Source organism: Suncus etruscus, chromosome 18 (genome assembly GCF_024139225.1).
Source record: "Suncus etruscus isolate mSunEtr1 chromosome 18, mSunEtr1.pri.cur, whole genome shotgun sequence".
Lineage (NCBI taxonomy): Eukaryota > Metazoa > Chordata > Mammalia > Eulipotyphla > Soricidae > Suncus > Suncus etruscus.
In genome coordinates, this window is record NC_064865.1 from 4,388,702 (window position 1) to 4,409,951 (window position 21,250).

At 37.6% G+C, this 21,250-nt stretch overlaps 1 protein-coding gene across 1 annotated transcript in view; it reads right to left on the reverse strand.

Annotated features, from left to right (window-relative positions):
* The window catches only part of SUPT3H (SPT3 homolog, SAGA and STAGA complex component), a 507,641-nt gene that overhangs the window by 67,784 nt on the left and 418,607 nt on the right, over positions 1-21,250 (reverse strand). Inside the window, exon 12 of the mRNA XM_049765516.1 lies at positions 20,967-21,065. Coding sequence (XP_049621473.1) covers positions 21,024-21,065 — 42 coding nt within the window. The 3' untranslated portion in view covers positions 20,967-21,023. The remainder of the gene's footprint in view (positions 1-20,966; positions 21,066-21,250) is intronic.

Genomic DNA, 21,250 nt, shown 5'->3' on the forward strand with positions numbered 1-21,250 from the left:
ATTTTACCAACAAAAGGAAGTAAAAAATGGTATGATCCCTAGCCCAAGAGATGCTCAAAGGGCTGAGCACATAACTTACATATGGGAGGCCTACATTCAATGTTTGAGTACTGCTGAAAGTGACCCAATTCCAGCACAAAATCTATAGTAGCCATTGGACACCACCAAGGTGATTATTTTTTGAGAATAAACAAGCAGCTCTTGTATTAGTTATTTAAAAATACCCAGAAGTAAAGATTTTTGACTTATAATTATTTATAATCCTATTAACAAGTGCAGCATATTTTGATTAGTGTCACCCAAACTATTGTACAATGTCAGTAACATTAAAAATTGGTCCTCAGGGCCCGGAGAGATAGCACAGCAGCGTTTGCCTTGCAAGCAGCAGATCCAGGACCAAAGGTTGTTGGTTCGAATCCCGGTGTCCCATATGGTCCCCCGTGCCTGCCAGGAGCTATTTCTGAGCAGACAGCCAGGAGTAACCCCTGAGCACTGCCGGGTGTGATCCAAAAACCAAAAAAAAAAAAAATTGCTCCTCAACAGTTGACTAAATTTCTTTTTCCTACCTAGTAGTTTAAAAATGCAATCATGAATGGTATAAAGAGGTTAGAACCAGGTTGCAATAAAATTAATTTCAAAAATAGAGAATCTAGACAGTTTTCATCAACTTAAAATGTCTTTCATTGTGATGCAATGGTATACAACTCTATGAACATACATGATCAATGTATTGAAATCAAAATTTAGAAAAGTAAAGTGTGAACTTTAATTGTCATCAAAGTCTGAATTCTATTTTTTTCCCTCGATAGTTTTCTTTTCTAATTTTGTGCAGTTTGTTTCAAATTTCTTCTCTGAAATGGTGGCTCCATTTAATTTCCACTGTAGTTAAGAATATCCAACCAGCCGAGTTTCCACTCTAAAGTCTTGTTGCTGAAGTCACCTGTGTTATTCCACACCCCCACCGCCAATAATATATTCATTTCTAAGAATGCAGAAAAAATATTCATTAAAATTCAACATCCATTCATTATAAACAGCACCCAGCATACAAAGACTAGAAAGTGAGTTCTCAATGTGATTGAGTGTCAAAGAAAGGGACTTTCTTAAGTGATAAAGAGGATGAAAGAAAATCTTAAGGAGAAATTAATGCTTCAATACTCAATTCTTTTTTGAGGGGGGCCACACCCAGTGGCACTCAGGAGTTCCTACTGGCTTTGTGCTCAGAAATTGTTCCTGGCTTGGGGGACCATATGGGATGCTGGAGATGGAACCTGTGTCCCTCCTGGGTCAGTGGTGAGCAAGGCAAACATCCGACCTCTGTGCTATCACTCTGGCCCCTGAAATACTCACTTCTTTACTCGCAAAATGAAGAAATAAAAAGGAAACAGCTAAGATTACTTCCAAAGAGATTAACATGATATGTAATTGTTTGGGGCCAGAACAATAGTACAAAAAAAATCCCCTATGAAATCCATAAAATAAAAAACCCCACAGATGTCAATTCTTCCATTATTACTCAATAGTATATCAGAGATTCTATTCACTGCAATGAAAAAGAGAAAAATAAAAAGCAAAAAATGTTATAAAGAAATTAATATTGTCTTTATTGATCACATAATTTCTTTTTACTTTATCTAAAGAAAATGCATCACAAAATTGGCATAGTTGACCATAATACATTTGTTTCCAGGTAAGTTAGAGAAGTTATTAAAAATAAATAGAAAGAAAAAATTAAAAAATTAAAATAAAGAAGGAAAAATTTAAAAAGTAAGAACAAGTAGTAGCAAGCCCATTTGTGAAAATTATTGTATCTCCAATGAAGTCATTAATACAATGGCAACAGGTTTAGTAAGCTGTTGTTGTTAGCTATCCATTAAGTTAAGTTGACGTGATCCTATAGGTATGACAGCATTAAGCAAATGAAACTCAAAGCACTATTATTGATACTGGTAGCTTTTATTGTGTTAAAAAAAAAAGCACTGTTATTGATACTATTGGCTTTCTCAGCTACAAGGCCTCCTGGAAGAAGAAGGATGTGGGGAGAGGATGCCTACTCTTGCTCCAAAGAGCCTTGGTGATATCAGCCCAAATACCTGAAGTTTAGTCAGATTGGTGTTCTGAAAAGAATTGTAAAGGGGTGATAAGGCAGGGCCATTGGGAAAATGGTGACTCTGGGTGATGGACACGGCAGGTCGGGTTTTGGTAGATGCAGGATTGCCCTGCCCTTTCCTCCCGAGATTTACTACTTTCTGCTGAGTAGCCAGAGTTCATGTGAGTACATGAGTTTCACTGCTTTGTTTACATCTCATTTGGAAAAGAGTGAGTCTATGGAACTGGCTGGATGTGAACATAGGGATTACATTTGTGGGCATAGTTACATTTCTGTTGATAACATGATCATTTACAGAGAAAATTCCAAAGTACATATGAAATAAAACAAAAAGTTATCACAGTGAATAAGTGAGTAACAAGGTTAAAAATAAAATGTTCATAGAAAGACTGAATTTATTTTTATGCACTATTAAGGACAAACTGGGAACTTAAAATAATCTTTTTAATAGCATTGAACATAAAGGAAATATCCATGAATAAGTATAACAAATGTGTGATTTATATGCCGAAACTATACAGACTGAATACTGTATACAAACTATATGACATTGGTGTGGGAAAGGCCTAAATAAATGAAGACTTTAGCATATTGAGTAGAAATTTGATTCTATACTTAATATAGTTAATAACTATACTCAAATGAAGCTTTAGATGCAAAGCATTTCCAATAAGTCTCAGCAATTTTTTTTTTTTTTTTTGGTCACACTCTGTGGCGCTCAGGGGTTACTCCTGGCTCTGCGCTCAGAAATCACTCCTGGCAGGCACGGGGTTGACTGCATGCTGTGTATCTCTCCAGCCCTCAGCAAATGTTTTGTAGAAATTTTCAAAGGATCTAAAATTATTTTTGAAAGGAAAAACCAAAGGATTCAGAGATTTAATTTCATGAGTGTATCATATTTAATGATAATGATATCCGTATGGGATAAACGTAAAAGTTCATCAAACAAACAGAATCTAAAACAAGACTAACATTTATCCATGGGCAACTAAATTTAGAGAGGTGTGTCAAATAAATTGAATGATAAAGGATAATCTTCCCATAAATAATGTTCCAACAATTAAACATTCATATGCAGAAAAAAACAAAATAACCCCTACAATGAGATGAGACACTACCCTAAAAAAGGTGTTCCCCCAACTTCCTATTTCCCTAAACCTCTTCCTTTGATATGTAAAAGTCCACTAGATAGTTACTTTTGTATTTTACCTTATCTTTCCCTTCCTGGGATTGGGCATTGCTTTGAATAAAGCAAGGAGTTCTGGCTTCTGATGAATACAGAGAAGCAGCACATGGCAGAGAGAGATTATGAGGCAAAAAAGCAGACTTTCTCCAGCGACTCTCCTAACAGCTTGGTGTATTATTTCTCCACCACTGCCCTACTTCATCAGACCCGTCCACCTAAGGGATTAGAAACACGGTGTTTGGGGTGCTCTCACTACTTGTGGATTTTTATTTACATTGCCCTTTGTGCCACATGCAAAAGAAAGCCAAAATAAATCTAATATCCCAATGTGAAAGTTAAAAACATTTCATAAAGAAAACAGGAAGAAAGTATTTATGAGTTTTAGTTAGATCAATACTTCTTAGAAAAGAGAAAAAAGTATAAAATAAAAAAATTAAAACTGATAAAAAGGTTTCTTCAAAATTAAAAATTTCAGCTGGTCCAAAGCCACTTTGAAAAAAGTAACATTCAATTTTTGTTGGAAAATAAAACATGTCAGATTTGGTCACCAAATTCACACTGGCCAGCTCAACAGATTCACTCTTTCTTGACTGAGATGAAAGCCAAGCTGTGAAGGATCATGGGTACATTGGCCCCGCAGCAGAAATCTGGCAGTCTCCAAAGAAGAGGGCAGGCCAAGCACCAACCCCAAGCTATACCTGATGCATTATCACAGGAATCATCATTTTGCCCACGGCACCTGCCTCATCATCCCTCTCTGATTCCCTGCAGGGACACCAATATGAGCAAACTTCAGGTGCACAGGTCTTTGGGTTGATATCATTAGGGTTTTTTGGAGCAAGTGTGGGCACAGCCCACTCAGCCATCTTCTGGGAAGTCTGGCAGCTGTAATACAAGAACTGCAGTATCAGTAACAGCGCTTTGAATTTCTGGATAGCTCCATTTGTTTGATACTTTCATCTCTATCGAACACACCAATGTAACAGAATGGACAGCTCACAACAAGAGCTTGCTAAATCTTATGCTATTGTATTAATGATTTCATTGGAAATGCATCATCTATACAAATGTGCTTGCTCCTATACTACTTTTTTCTCTTTTTTTAAAAATACTTTCATCTTTTCCTTTTCCTTTTTTATTTCTTTTCTTTTTTTTTTTAAATAACTTTCCTCTCACTTATTTAGAAACATATGTATTATGGTCAACTTTTCTCTCACTTATCTAGAAACATGTATTATGGTCAGCAATTCATTTCCTTTAAATAAAGTTAAAAAAAAATATAAAAGTCAAAATTGACTCAGTAAATGCAAAAAAAATTGTTTCAACAGCATAAGTATGTTCTACTATAGTAAGAGTTTTTGGTTTTGGGGCCACACCTACTGGTACTTAGGAGTTTCTCCTGGCTTTGTGCTCAGAAATTATTCCTGGCAGGCTCAAGGGGACCATATGAAATGCCAATGAAAGAATCAAGGACACTGCATGCAAGGCAAGTACTCTACCTACTGGGCTATTATTGCTTTAGGTCCCAAGAGTTATTTTTTGCACTGTTTACAAACAACAGCCAGAATATGGAAACAACCCAAAGGCCTAAAATAGAAGAGTAGCTAAAGAAATTGTGGTACATATACACAATGGAATTATATGTAGCTGATAGGAAAATTGAAGTCATGAAAAATTTCTATACATGGATGGACATGGAAACTATTATGCTGAGTGAAGTAAGTCAGGGGGAGAGAGATAGACACAGAATAGTCTCACTCATTTGTGGGATGTAAGAAAAATAAAAGACAGTATGTTAATAATACCCAGAGAAAATAGGAATGAGGGCTGGAAGGACCAGCCTACAATATGAAGTATACCACATAGACTGGTCAGTGAAGTTAGAGAAATAACAATTCTAAAAACTATCCTGACAATGATAGTGAGTGAGAAATAGAATGCCTGTCTCAGAGACAGTCAGGGGGTGGGGGAGGAGGGAGATGCGGGGGGATTGGTGGTGGGAAGGTTGCACTGGTGAAGGGGGTGTACTTTTTATGACTAAAATCCAAATGCAAGCATGCTTGTAACCATGGTGCTTAAAGATTATTATTATTATTATTATTATTATTATTATTATTGTTTCTGGGCTACACCCAGTGGTTCCCAGGTTATCACTGGCTCTTTGCTCAGAAATTGCTCCTGGCAAGCTCAGGGGACCATAAGGGGTGCCACGATCGAACCTGGGTCCGTCCTGGGTCAGCCGCATGTAAGGCAAACGCCTTACCGCTGTGCTATAGCTCCAGCCCCAAAGAAATCAACCCAGGATAGACCAGAGTTTGATTTCTGGCATTTCATATGGTCCTCCAAGGCAGGAGCGTGTCACAGGGTGTGGCCTAAAAACATAACAAATAAAAAAATAAAGATATTAGTAAAAAAAAATTTACAAGAGATCTTGAAAATGCTAACAGTTATTTTTTAAAATAGTTTTCTAAAATTGAATCTGTTTTCATATTTTCATAATTGTGTTTCAGTCACACAATGTCCAACACCCATCCCTTCATCAGTACACATATCCCAGCACTGATGTCCCAGTTTCCCTCCTGCACTCCCTGGTACTTGCCTCCCTGGCAGACATTCTTCTCTCTCTCTCTCTCTCTCTCTCTCTCTCTCTCTCTCTCTCTCTCTCTCTCTCTCTCTCTCTCTCTCTCTCTCTTTCTCAAAATGCTCATGAATACTCATCAGCAAAATGCAAAGTAAAATCACACTGAGATGCCACTATCCCCTTATTGTAATGGCTGATAGTAAAACAAAACAAAACAAACCACCAGGCAAAGAACAAAATAAATCCTACCAAATGCTGGCAAAGATATGGAGCTACTAGAAATCTCATATTTCCGGTGTGAGTGGTATAAATAGTATAAACTACTTTGGAAAAAACACTTTATTATAAAGTGAGATATTCACTTACCATCTAACCCAGTATAAAGTGATGTCTACTCATGTTCATTGCAGCTTTATTCTTAAGAGCCTCAAACTGGCAATAATCAAAATGTCCACTCAATGCAAATGCAATAAAAACTGTTTCACCACAGAAGTGGCACACTTAAGATAAAATCCTTTACAATAATATAAAAATGATTAGAACTCAATTCCTCTCTACCTGTCACATCACATATTGCTCCATTCTCCATTTGCTCATAATTTACCAATCACACTAGCCTTGCAAAACCATTCCAAACTAGGTTTGTTTGGTTTTTATCCCATCTGATAGTTCTGATTCTTACTTTACTTACATGGCGGTTCATTTTCATTAAATTACTATTTTAGATGTAATAAAATCATGTTTATATTATTTCAGAGATTTAAAACCAGCACCCTATAATATTTATGCTAGAAAAATATCTTCCACCAAACTTAAGTGATGTATTGATGCAAAAAGGTACTTTTCAGCAATAAAGGGAAAGGAGTTACTGATACAGCAATGACATGGATGTATCTGCATTATGGTATGTGAATGTCATAAAAAGAGATGAGAGGGGCCGGAGTAGTGGCACAGAGGTAGGGCATCCCATATGATCCCCCAAGCCAGGAGCGATTTCTGAGTGCATAGCCAGGAGTAACCCATGAACATCACCAGGTGTGACCCAAACAAAACAAAAAGACATAATAGAAAGACACATAATAACTTTGGATTAAAATTCACATGATTATTTATTTATTTATTATTTTTATTGTGGTTAAAGTGAATTACAAGTCTTTCACAGTAATATTTAAGCCATATAGTGTCAATGAATGAGGGGCATTCACCCACCACCAGTGTTGTCCTCCCTCCACCCCTGTTCCTAGCATGCTTCCCATATCTCCCTCTGTTACTCCTCATAATGCTAGTGTAACTGTTCCCCACTTGTACAGCTTGTTGTAGATTGGGTATCGATTCTGTTGTCCTTGACTTTGGGTTTGGTGTTCAAGTCTGATCATTTTTTATTTCCACTAAATGTTCGTACAACTGTCTGGTCCTGGTACCATCCATTATTTCCCCTTAAATTATGAGGCTGGACAAGATGATTCCAGTAATGTGGTGCTGTTGGAGATATAAAAGATAAGAGAAAAGAAAAGAAAAAACAAAAACAAACAAACAAACAAAAAACTAGGAGGAGTTCATCTAGTTGTTATAAATATCCATTTAGAAGAAAGGAAAAAAAGAAGAAAAAGGTAACAAAACAAAAAACAAAAACAAAAAGGAAAAACAAGGCAGTAACAAGAAAAATACAAAAAAATAAACCCCAAAACAAAAAAAGAACAAGCCAAAAACCAAAACCAGCCACTATGAAAAAGAAACAAAAAACAATAACAAAAAAACCCAAAACAAAACAAAAAACAAGAACAATCAAAACAAAACAAAACAAAACAAAAACAATCCAGCACCTACTTTGCTATTTTTCTGCCTGGTGGATCTGTCTAGTGGTGATAGTGGAATATTCATTGACTGCATTTGGTGTTTAAGTCAATGGATAGTGGAGTATTGAAATCTCCTACTACTATCACATTTCCTTCCATATGTTTCTCTAGGATTGTGAGTAAATGCCTTACATATTTTTGCTGGCTCTACAGTCGGCCCATAAATATTGATCAGAGTTAGTACTTCTTGGTTTAATATTTCCCTGATCAGTAAGTAGTGACCCTCTTGGTCTCTGAGCACTTTCTTGAGGTTGAATGCAATTTGATCTGATATAAGAATGGCTGTCCCGGGGCCGGGTAGGTGGCGCTGGAGGTAAGGTGTCTGCCTTGCAAGCGCTAGCCAAGGAAGGACCGCGGTTCGATCCCCCCGCGTCCCATATGGTCCCCCCAAGCCAGGGGCGATTTCTGAGCACATAGCCAGGAGTAACCCCTGAGCATCAAACGGGTGTGGCCCAAAAACCAAAAAAAAAAAAAAAAAAAAAAAAAAAAAAAGGAATGGCTGTCCCAGGTTTTTTTTTCCCATTGGCTTGAATGATTGATTTCCATCCTTTAATTCTAAGCCTGTGCCTATCCTGTTCTGTTAGGTGTGTTTCTTGCAGGCAGCAGATATCTGGTTTTTGTTTTTCTGATCTGACCCTCTATGTCTTTTAATGGGGGGGAAGTTAGCCATTTGACATTGAAGGAAATTATTGATAGAGAGGGTTGTTGTGCTATTGTATTGAGTACAATAGTGGTTGTTACAATCGAGAGTTTGAATTGTGTAATACATCTGGGTAGTTCATTTAGAGGGTTTGGTTAGCACAAATAGTGTGAGTTCTTTCTTGTATGAGAATGTTTTTAGTTCTCCCTCCCATATGAATGAGAGTTCTGCTGGGTAGTGGACTCTAGGTTGGACGTTTGTCATTCACTAGTTTGAATATGTCATTCCCGTCTTCTTGCTTGAATTGTTTCAAATGGGAGATCTGAGTTGATTCTTATGTTCCTTCCTTTGTATTTGAGGTATTTTTTCTCCCTACTGCTTTAAGAAATTCATGTTTCTCTTTTTTGCCACTTGAATTACATATGTCTTGGGGTTTGTTTATTAGGTTCTAATTTATTAGGGACTCTTCACCGACAATGGCAACCCTGGTAGTCTGGCCTCAGCTCTCACCCTGGTACCTGCAAAAGGTGCAGACTGCTCCCCACCTGAATCCCCAACCACCGACAATGGCGACTGCCTGCCTCAGCTATCCCCCCCAATACTTTTATTTTATATGCAACTCTGGAAAAGGTAAATCTATAAAGTCAGAAATCAGAGTAGTGGTTGCTAGCAGTTAGTGATGAGCAAAGGATCAATTACAAAGAAACGTGAAAATTTTGGCATTCACATATCTTCATTGTGGTGGTTACAGCTACACAACTGTGCTTATTTGTCAAAAGTTATTGAACATACATCTAAAAAATAACTGCCGTATATGAAGCTTATTTTTTTTTAAAGTTAAAGATGGTTACCTTTACTTTTTTTTGGTTTTGGGGCCGCACCTGGTGAGGCTCAAGGGTTACTCCTGGCTCTGCACTCAGAAATTGCTCCTGGCTTGGGGGACCATATGGGACACTGGACTTGGAGAGCAAACCCAGGTCCATCCTAAGACAGCTGCGTGCAAGGCAAACACCCTACTATTGTGCCACTGCTCTGGCCCCTACCTTTACTTTTTTTTTTTAAAAAAAAACTTTTCTTTTTGATTGAGGTTGTGATCTACAGTACTGTTAATGATGGTTTTCCATAATGTAATTCCAATTCCACACCCCCAACCAGTGTATCAAACTACATCCTCTAAGTACCCCAACTCCCCTCTTGCCCAAACCCTACCCTCTAATTCAGTTGCATGAACCAGTTATCTCACTGTGCTGACTTTGGCCTTTTGTTGCTACCTTGCTATGTATCTTTAAGACCTACATTCAAGACAGATCATTCTGTACCTGGCCCTTTACTTCGGGTTCCTTTCTCACTACAACCTTAACATTGGCTGTTAAACTTTTACATAATATGTCATTCTCAGCGGCATGAGATATTTCAATGTTGTTTAAATTTTGCATTTCCCTAATCATGAATAAGCATTTTTTAATTTTTTTAGATTTTATTTTATTGAAACTATTATGATCTAAAATGTCCCTCATAGTTGAATTTCAGATATACAGTGTGCCAGGACCATTCCCACCACCAGTGTCAACCTCCCTTCACCAATGAACCCAGAACGTCCTATATCGTCACCTTTGGACTCCTGACCTTCCAGTATAACAAGCCCCATCAAGTTTAAATTGTTAAAATTTAGGTCCCGGGCCAGAGAGATAGCATGGAGGTAGGGCATTTGCTTTGCATGCAGAAGGATGGTGGTTCAAATCCCGGCATCCCATATGGTCCCCTGAGCCTGCCAGGAGCAATTTCTGAGTGTAGAGCCAGGAGTAACCCCTGAGCAGTGACGGGTCTCACCCAAACACCAAAAAAAATTTTTTTTAGGTCCCTTGATTCTATTGTCATTGACTTTGGTTTGGATATTTAGTTCTGACCTTGTGGGAGCACCTATTTAAAAGATAAATAAAATAAAAGAGAAGAAAAAAGGGTGTGTGTGTGTGTCATTTTTTTTTCTTTTTTTTGCATAGACACAGCAAAAGATGGGGAAAGTAGAAAGGAAAAATCTTTGACCAGAAAGAGGCAAGACCCTACCTATAAAGCATCCTGCCATAAGACTCTTGGGTAATACTAAGTTGTCTAACACCAAAGTCTTTCTTTGTGGCCCCAGTAAAAGTTCTTTACAATCATGGTTATCACAGTAAGGTTTCTGTAGTTAGAAATCCTGTTTTTTGACAGATCCTATGTTGAAGTCAGGGTGACATGAAGTATCTTCTGGTTTCTCTGACCTTTTGGAGGCAATGCAGGGAACCCTGCCCTGAAAGCAAGTTGTTGCTGTTCTCAAGTCATCAAGGTGTCCTATGAACCCGCTCTGGAGCAAATCGATGTCAGGGCAGCATTAGGGCCTTCCCTGGTAGAAGTTTGATTCCTGGTGCTGGTGCAGAGAACCGGATAAGCACTTTTTTAAAAAATATGTTTAACTGGACATTTGGAAAGTGTTCATTTGTGAATTGGGTCACTGGATATTTTTATTTTTGTGTTTTGTAAGTACTTTATAAACTTTGGATATTAATCCTTTATCTGGTGTATTATGTATAAATATTTTCTCTCATTCAGTTTTATAATAGATTAGTTTTTCTTGCTGTGCATAAATTTTAAAATTTGAGGTAGTCCCACTTGTTTGATTTGGCATTATCTTCCTTTGCCAATATCGTCATTCTTTGTCAGTATCATACTCTTTAATAGTTTTACTAAGACATAAAAGCATATGTAATCTCACTTAAAATAACTTGAGGTTGCAGGAAAATACAGCTTGAGTAAAAAGTGAAATAAACATGCCTGCTCTTTTAATATAATTCTATTGGAAACTTAAATACATTAATCACAAACTCTTGCTTGTGGTGACTCAATTTCTTAGTCTGGAGTGAAGAGAGTACAGGAGTTAATATACTTGTCTTGCACACAGCCTACCCAGGTTCAATCGCTGTCACCACATATGGCCCCAGAGCAACAACAGGGAGTGGTTCCTCAACAAAGATCCAGGAGTGAGCCCTGACTTCCACCCGGGGTGTCCCTGGCCAACCCCTGAAGGGAAGCATATTCTTAGTCTGTGATGCATCTTATTTAGTAAATATAAAAATGTAAAAACATTTTAAATAAAGTTACATTGAAGAACACAGTTGAAGAAATTCAGAGGATGTTGGAAAGTCAAGGAAAAGCTTTACAGTTAAGACTCGAAAAAGGAAACAAGCGAGGATAAAAATGAAAAAGAATCATTTAAAGGGTAAGACAGAACAGAGAGTAAAATGATTTGGAACTAGTGTTGCAAAAATTGCTGCAGAATTAAGGACTCAATAATTTTTTGGGTAAATATTGATGGAATATGCACTCTATGTTAACCCTGCTCTAAGTGCTGGGGACATAGAAGTAGACAAACAGACTCAATTCTTCATCTCAGACAGTCTAGAGGGAGGAGACAGTCAACAAAATAAATCAACATTTGAAATGGAATGTGAGTATGAGAGTGACAAATTGTGCTAGGGCAGAGGTCAAGGTTTCAATACTTAAAAAGGTGGTTACAGAAGGTGTTAGTGGGAAAGTGATATTTGAGAAGACAAAGGGGAGGGAAACAGGAGGATGAAGGTAGGTGATTTTAAACAGAGTAAGTTCAGCTCACATCCATCTAGCTTCCATCATAACAATATAAAAAGATAATCATTTAATGTAATAACTAGTAACACTTAATAAAAATGATTTACAGAAAAAATATAATCTTCATTTTAACTGAGCAAGAACTACTTAAAATTCAACTATAAGAAAAATCACACACTTCAATTTATCTTTAAATTCTACTATACTCCTATCACCTCTTTTCCTAAATCTACTCCTTTTACACTTTCCATTTATATGGGGTTCAGGAAAAGTTGAATGACACAGTTTAGTATTATTGTCTGTGAAAGGGGGTTAGAAAAAATTGGGAGGAAATAGCCTATCCATATGAAAATAATAATCACATAATATTTATTGTCTGGAATTGCAGTTTTAAATAGGAAGGCAATAAAATGTCAGGGAAAGCAAAACTTCCTAAAGTTAATATAATAAATATTTTCCCAAAATAAGACATGAAAAAAGTAGAGGTAATTTTTTATGTAAAAGGAAAAAAATCTACTATAAGAGCCTTCAAATGTAGTTTACTCACCAAGGAGGAGCTCATGAAATAACAGCAAAGACTGTAAAGGCACACAAAGCAATAGGCATCTTTATTGAGGAACCAAAAGTATATATATAATATATTATAAATATATTTAAAATTATATTATATAATATATATTTTTGTCACTCTGGTAATGCTCAGGGATCATTCCTGGCAGTGCTCAGGGGGACCATATTGGATGCCAGGGAGTGAATCTGGGTCTACCTCAGGCAAGGCAAATGGCTTACTTGCTGTGTTATTGCTTCAGCCCGGATATATGTTTTTTTTTTTAAACATAACAAAATCACTAACATACATTCTATAACTTGGGTTTTTGTTACCTATAAAATGAAAAATAAAAGCCTTAAAGCCACCAGGATTTCAGATTTTGTCACTTTCAAATAAATATGTATTTTACAAATCACTATGCCAAATAGGCATATATTTAAAATATGTCAAAATATGTAAAGACAAAATGTTTAACTATTAATCTGATTGAAGTGGACTGACTCACAGTTCCTTTAGATAATTTCACAGTTTCTCACACTCCTTAACAAGCTTGGGAACTGTAGAGTCCTGATTACTTGGCTTTCAACAATGTTGAAAAATGATTATTTTTAAAAGATAAAACCAAATTCTTTCCTTCCTCCTTTCTTTGGGGTGACACCTAGCTGTGTTCATGGCTTTGCACTGAGGGATCATTTCTGATGGAATTTAGGGGACCATTTGGGGTGCTGGGGATCAAACCCTGGTCAGCTGCTTGCCATGCATGTTAAGCACTCAACCTACTGTAATGTCTCTCCAGCCCCAGACAGCTGACATTTTAATTGCAAGTTACTCGAGTTATGAGCTACTGCTTTTAATTAACAGCAATCTCATTATTTTCCAACTAAAAAGGTCATCATAGCCAGGCCATGACCCAAAGCGATCCCTCAAAATAAAAAAAAATAAAATCATTTCTATCTCCTTTAAGTGAATCTCACCCTAAAATGCCTTATTATCTTTACAATTAACTAGGGGGGGGGAGAGGGAGAGAGGAAGGGAGGGAGGGAGGGAGGGAGAGGGAGAGAGAGAAGAGGGAGAGAGAGAAGGAGAGGAAGAGGGAGAGGGAGAAGACAAGGGAGAGGGAGAGGGAGCCTTACTGGATTTTCAAAGATGGTACTGTATATAAAAATTACCGGTATTGCCTGTAGGAAAAAAAAATTACCAACAAATCTATTAATGGTTTTTTCTTGTTTGTGTTGATTGAGGTAGAACAGAAAGCTTCTTTGGTCTCTAGTAGTGCAAAAATGATTGGGGTTGCATTTCTTAGTTCATTCACTTCAAAAGAACTTCTAACATTTAAGTCACACTGGGTTTTGGAGCTATAGCATAGCAAGAAATAAGAGCATTTGCTTTGTACATGGCCGAACTGGGTTTGATCACTGGCAACCCATATGGTTCTGAAGTCTGTCAAAAGTTAATTTTTTTTTTTTTTTTGGTTTTTGGGTCACACCCGGTGACACTCAGGGGTTACTCCTGGCTATGCTCTCAGAAATCGCTCCTGGCTTGGGGGATCAAATGAGATGCCTGGGATTGAACCCAGGTCCGTCCTGGGTGGGCTGCATGCAAGGCAAACACCCTACAGCTGCACTGCTTACTGCTTCTGCCCCAGAAGTTAATTTCTGAGTGGAAAGCCAGGAGTAAAACCTGAGCACCACTGGGTTGGCCCACAAACAAATAAAGAACAAAACAAACAAAAATGCTGAAGTCATGGTGAACTACCACATTTTCAAGATAGCCTTAAAATGACTTTTTGGATATACTTTCATCCCATGCGAAACTCACCACTCATGTCTTCTGTTATTTGGCTTTCTGTGCTTTGGCTTTGGAGTCTTTCTGTGAGACTTGTGAAGTTGATATCATGCTGATTAGGCTTCTGTTGTCACCCAATAAATTGCCAAAACCCATTTGCGTTCACTTTCTCTCAAATTTTTATTATAACACCATGATTTACCAAGTTGTTCATAATATAGTCATTTCAGTATTAAATATTCATACGCCAATTCCACCGCCACTGGGACCTCCCCCTCGCTAGAGTGCCCAATCTCCCACCTACAACCACAGCGTGATTCCCTGCAGACACAAACAAACTTTCTTCATGTTGATTGTTATAATACAAATGCAAATATCAAATTTAGATCAACGCAGGTCAATTTTTTTAAAAATAATTTTTATTTTGACCAAAGTGGATTACAGATTTTTCAAGTAATTTTTTAGGTACATAGTGACATTGAATCAGGGGCATTCCCACCACTAATGTTGTCCTCTCTCCACGCCTGTTCCCAGCATGTATCCCATATCCCCCTCTTTTGCCCCCTGGACTGTCAGTATAGTAGTCCCCTGTAAAGCAGGTCAAGTTGAAATGATTACTATAGCTCTTTATGATGTTACTAAAGGTAGCGTCCAAGGATTGACTAGGCCCTGTGGTTGTCTAGTGGAGCCTTCTGTGTTACTACTTAGGTTCACTGAGGTTGGTAATTGGTAGATTACTATGTAACTTTCCCATCAGATGGTTCATTGCCTATTCACAGGCCTAACTTTCACAAGGGTGGCAAGCTAGACATCAGCTACAGCAGTCATCGCTGCTTAGCTCTGCTTGAATGCTTGGCACACAGAGGTCAGTGAGTTGTGATGAGAAGTGGCTAGAGTTCAACTATTGACAGATTATGAACTTGCCCAAATAAACACCCTGGAAGAAGTCAACAGAAGGGGATTTGTTCTGAGGCAAAACAGATCTAGGGCTGAATTAAAGAGGCTGATAACTATTAATAAAAGAATAATTTCTAAAAAAAAAAAAAGAATAATTTTTAACTAAAATCATCCTTAGTGACTTAGAATTTCTTCTTTATCTTTCTCCACTACTACCCCAAGCACACATTTATTCAGAGCTAACCATGATGAGTGTGTGTGTGTGTGTGTGTGTGTGTGTGTGTAAGTGCCATCTGGTACTTGGTGACACTCCTGGCAGTGCTTAGGGAACTATGTAGAATTAGGCATTGAAACTGGGCTCCCACATGCAGAGCACATGCTCCACTGTTTTGAGCCATTTCTCCAGTTCTTGGATCAACTATCACTGTATTGATTAATTAATCAACAAATACTTAAGGCATATGTTTAATTATCATTGGCCCCCAAATGTATATATTTTTAACAGTCTAGAGAACATGGCATCTGTCTACATAATTATTTTCTATTATATGCCTGCGATCTTCTAGTACACACATAACATTTGACTTTAGGGAAGGAATATTAAATTAAAATAAAATATTTTGTAATCAAGCTATTTCTGGTATTGAGGAGTGCTTTCAGAAAGGTGTATCCTGAAGTTGATCATACCAGAGGGCACTGAAAAAATGGAGGTGGGGTGGAGTAGTAGTAGCTTCAGGTGTAATGTGTGTGTGTGTGTGTGTGTGTGTGTGTGTGTGCGCATGTGTTGCTTAAAGAAGCCAAATTTCCAACAGGTCACCAAGTGATGTTTCCTGAGAAAAGGGAAGTAGACCAAAGAAACTTGGAAAACTGTTTAGGGTTTCTCAGAGCAGCAGTACCTTTGCCTTATCAGAAATTTTCTCTTGGGCTGCAGTGACAATACAGTGGATACGGTGCTTGTCTTACACATAGCTGACCCAGGTTTGATCACCCACACCACATCTGGACTTGAGCTCCAACAGGAGTGATTCCTGAGTGAAGCCCAGAATACTACTGGTCGTGTCACTCCCCTGGCCCTCTCATTCCTCCCCCCAAAAAATCTTAATTTAGTGCCATGTCATAGTGATTTTGAACATGACTTGGTGGTCAAAGTGCTGGGTACAAACACCAGCCCTATTGTGGGGACTCTTGCATCAGGCACTTTATGTTCTAGTCCTCAATTTCCTTTCTAGTGTCTGTGGCCACAGGGAGCATAACAATGCGGATCTTGCATCTCGTCATAGGCTGTGCGTGTTAGGGGAGAACTCGCGTAAATCGCTGAGCTCACTGGGTGGCATGCTGTGTGCTGTAATTACTATACCAAACTTACTATTATTAAAATGCTGACCTATTGTATCGTCATTTATGATAGCAAGTTCAGTGTTATCTGAAAGATGTGAAGTTATGAAAGTAATCATTTTTATCCTTTATCTTTTAACATCTTCTGCTCTTTTTATTTTCCTTTAAAAATAGGAATAATGACTGTTGGGTGGAGATAAGGATAAAGGGAATATGAAAATAATACTCTACACAGAATCTCCATGGCTTCCAACAGTGAAAAATTGTATAAGGGTTTCTTGGGACTCTGTAGGAATTGATTGTTGAAAAATATGTTTCACTTGCCAAAGTCTTCATAAGTTATGACAGTTTGAATACTTGATATTTGCTCCAGAAAACAAATGCATGTCTCTCCCTCCCACCTATTTTCCTTCTCTCCCTCTCTTCCTTTCAGGCCTATAGCATCACAATCTTCACTACATTTGAAACCTATGTCAAGAGATATGATTTTTCTCATATTTGAATCTATAAAGGCATCTGGCCCTTATTTAACCATCACATTTACATCCAATTCCTGCAGGCATGGTTTTGTTGTTTGAGCTTGGCTTGATGCCCTCTGCAGAAAGCCTTTGCTTGAATGAACTCAACTTCTTCAAAACTGCTCAACCCTCTGCACCTCCTCTCCCCTCCCCAGTTTCATGCAGCAAGAGCACAGAAAAGTTCTTGGATTTCAAATGAGCAGATAAAAACAGGAAAATACATTACAGGAGAACCAGCTTTATGTGGGGGCCATCACTATGACATATTCAACTTGACGCCCTTATATTATTTGCAGAAGTGTTTATGTACTATGAAATGTTCAGCCAGAGTATGCAGGAAACTGTAAAATGCTTTATGAGATATATACATGGTTGATGGTAGAATTTTAAATGCAACCTGGGAAGGCTCTATCTAAATTCCAGGAGAGCAGATGAGGGAGTAGTTTTTCTTAGTGACTGAGTTTTACACAAGGGGTTCTACAAACTGGAAAGAAATACCTGATTTGGAAGCAAAACGTTTTTTCATAAAATTATACTTTATAGACAAGAAAACTTGTTTTTCTCGGACCAAGAATCACGTTCTATTAATCTGTCTTTAATTTGCCAAAAGTATTAAGAGTGCCTTGCTTCTAACTTTATAGAAAAAAGAAACAGGAATAAAGAGTTTCCTAGATTCAGGAATTATATGCAATACTCAAAATTACTTGTGTTTCTAGTGACTTTTAAATAAAAACTCTTGGTTCTAAAGCTGTAATATTATTTATTTTTTTAACCTAGTATTGCAAAATATGAAGCCGGTGAAGTTAATGACATAGTTTGCAAATAGCATGCTCAGAAATTCATACTTCCAAATTTAGGTTAAGAAGAAAATATTTCTATTTCCTTACCAGTGTAAACCTTCCACAAGAGGCTACTTATTTGTCTTTTAAAACCTTATCTCAAAATTTGAGATATCTCCAACACCTAAAAAAAAATGTATTTTGTATATTCACCTTTGATTTAGATTTGAATCTGATCACTGAATTCCCACCACAGTGCCTTTGAAGATTTTAATGTAACACTTATGCTTTAGAATATGTTCATAGTTATACCTTATAAATTAAGGTAAATTTAAGGTAAACACGCTCCCTCCAAAATCTTGTTAATATGTTATGCAAATCCATCATGAGATTAAAAGAGACCAACACTAGTGTGAGAAACAGGGAGTGGTGTAAGAAGTGTTTCTGGTCTCTAAACTGTCACAGACATTATGGAGTGCTTTTGTGAAAGTCAGTTTCCTTCTCAAGGCCAAGTTTTTCCATCAGTAAAAGGAGTGGCTATACTCATTTATTTTTAAGATCATCCTCTGTTCTAACATTTAGTGATTTTTACACATAACATTTTAATCATGAGAGAGTCATTGGTTGAAGTTAACAGTTTCTGAAACTCTCCTCTATATCCCCCTATACTCCTTGCTTAAGACAATTTTATTTTACTTTAAATTTAATGTTATATAAAGTGTCAGAGATAGAACTCAAGTGTAGAAAAGGGGGAAAAGAATTAAAATATTAATATTGAGCAATTATAGGAATATCTAGGCTGGTTTGGGACAGACATAAATGACCTTTTTCTATTTCTAAATTCAACTCACTGGCTTGTGATGAACAGTGAAAGGTTATTATATGGACTTACTGGGCAAAACCAGATTTTTATAAATAATTACCTGTCAGACTATTCAAGATAGACAAACATACACCAGACCAACAAAAACACAGTCTTGTCATATTTCTGAGAGAAATGTACATTGAGTCTTCCTTCTCTGGAACTATAAGGAGATCAGGTAAAATAAAATGCAAGAAAAAATATAAGCCCCATATTTTCTGTCTTGTGCATACTTTCAAATGTATAATGTGGGAGAGAAGGAATTTTGATGTGAAAAATTAGCCTCTGAAAATTTTATACCATCTATAAGCTTGGCAGATCGAAACCAAATACAATAAATGCTGTCATTTTAAACGTTAGGATGTTTACTGCAAGCTTATAATTTTCCTTGATTAGGGATGCCAAGAAAAATAAGAATGATGATAAAAAGAAAAGTTTAATCATACATTTCAACAAGCACAGATGGAACATTAAAACCCTGTGGCGATTTTTTGATATTATATATCTGCATTTTTTTTGTTTTGTTATGGACATGAAGATTTTTTCCAGAAGGACTAATACAGACCAGGTAAATGATAGTTAACAAATGTGAATAATATGGCACAGTCACATTAACTGATCTTCAAAAATATTTGGTCACTGGAGGATATCTTTCATGCTTCTCATTTTTGTTTCCATTAATCCTTTACAAAGGCTGTGTCAATGTGTGTAAAAATCGTGACAGAAGTTACACAAAACTCTTACAGAATTAAAGAAAAACTACCAATTTTTTGTGTAATTCAAGTTTAATCAGGAATTAACCAATTACAACTGAGTCATTTTGGTTTGTTACCAAGAGTTTATAAATGAATAAGAACTCTCTGGAGAAAGTGTAGATGTCAGAATAGTGGTTTAGCTAGGAATTAGCAACAAGGAATTACCCTGTCCACACTTTCAGTTTTGGTAGGGTAGAAGAAAAGCAAGCAAAAACCAAGTCCAAGTTTTATTGATTTAGACTACTTTGCTTCTAAATGGGTATGGCGTGTTTGTGACCCTGTGAGAGATAGGCCTAGAAACTAGAGGGCAGAAAAAAGAAGAGAAATAGGGCTGGAGAGAAAGTTTACTAGGTAGGATTGTATGTGGCAGACCTGGGCTTGATCCTCAGGAACCCATATGGTCCCCTGAGCCCACCAGGAGTGATATCAGAGCACAGAGCCAGGAGTAAGCCCTTAGCATAGTAGGGTGAGGTTCCAAAAACAAACAAACAACAGAAAAAGAAAAGAAGTACAGATGAGAAAAGATTGAAAAAACACGAGACAACTAAGTATGAAAGGGGTAAAGAAAGCCAGAAATGACATACTGTATTTTTCATACCATAAGATGTGCACCCCTCTCCCCCCGCCCAAGTGTGTCTTATGGAGTGAATGCCGCCTGGAACTGAAGCCTAAGTGCAAGAGAGGAGAGCATCTAAAACCCATGTGTCCAGGGGCTGGAGCAGTGGTGTAGTGGTAGGGAGTTTGCCTTGCACGCAGCTGACCTAGGATGGACCAAGGTTAGATCCCCCAGCATCTCATATGGTCCCCAAAGCCAGGAGTGATTTCTGAGGACAGAGCTAGGAGGAACCCCTGAGCATCACCAGGTGTGGCCCAAAAAACCAAAACCAAAACCAAAAAATCCCCCCCAAACTATGTGTGTCTTAAGGTCAGGTGTGTCTTTTAGAGTGAAAAATATGGTATTATCTGTAGGGCGAAGGGGTGAGAAATGTGGGTGGGCTACTAGGTCTGATCTTCCATTATTGTGACTTTATAAAGTAAAGATTTTCTTTAAAATATGTGCAGGTAGAGTCAACAAATGCTGGAGAATAAAGTTAGTGAAATAGTTTTAGGGCTTGTTTCCTTTATTCCAAACCTGGATTACAAAATGCTTTCACAATGAAACAGACTAAATGTCGGGGTAGGGAGATGAAAACCCCCAAATCAACCAGCCAAACAAAAGACACTGCTTTTAAGATAAGTGAGCTCAGGGCAGCAAATCCATTCCAAATTAAAATTTCAAAATCGTGTGATGTGCATTCTTGTCCACCTACACATTATCCCAAACATCCTGCAATTAATTAGCTAAACAGCCCATCTAGTAAACAAGACTAAGCATTGAGGGGGCTGGAAAGGCTCTAGAGTCAGCCCCTTGATGGTCACAACAAACGAACCCACTCACAAGGATACACAGAAGGTAAACTCGTCTTTTATTTTGTCTATGGCGAGGGGAAAGGGGGGAAGAAGTCACCTTCCTGGAACACTGCCTTTTCTGTTGTAGTCCCAGTGACATCAGCAGGCCAGAAACGCCATCCCATTTCTGCGGTAGGCACTCTGTCAAAGAGAAAAAGAAATCTGCAATGAATTATCACATCAAGTCAAACCAGGAAAGAAAGCAAAAAGGCAGGCAGAGCTTTCTTCCTGTTTTGTACACTCTGCTGGCTGCAGCTAATATGCTGCTTAACCTGAACATTTCTGATGGCAAAGCTATAGTCACCGTTCTACTACTAAAAAGTCAG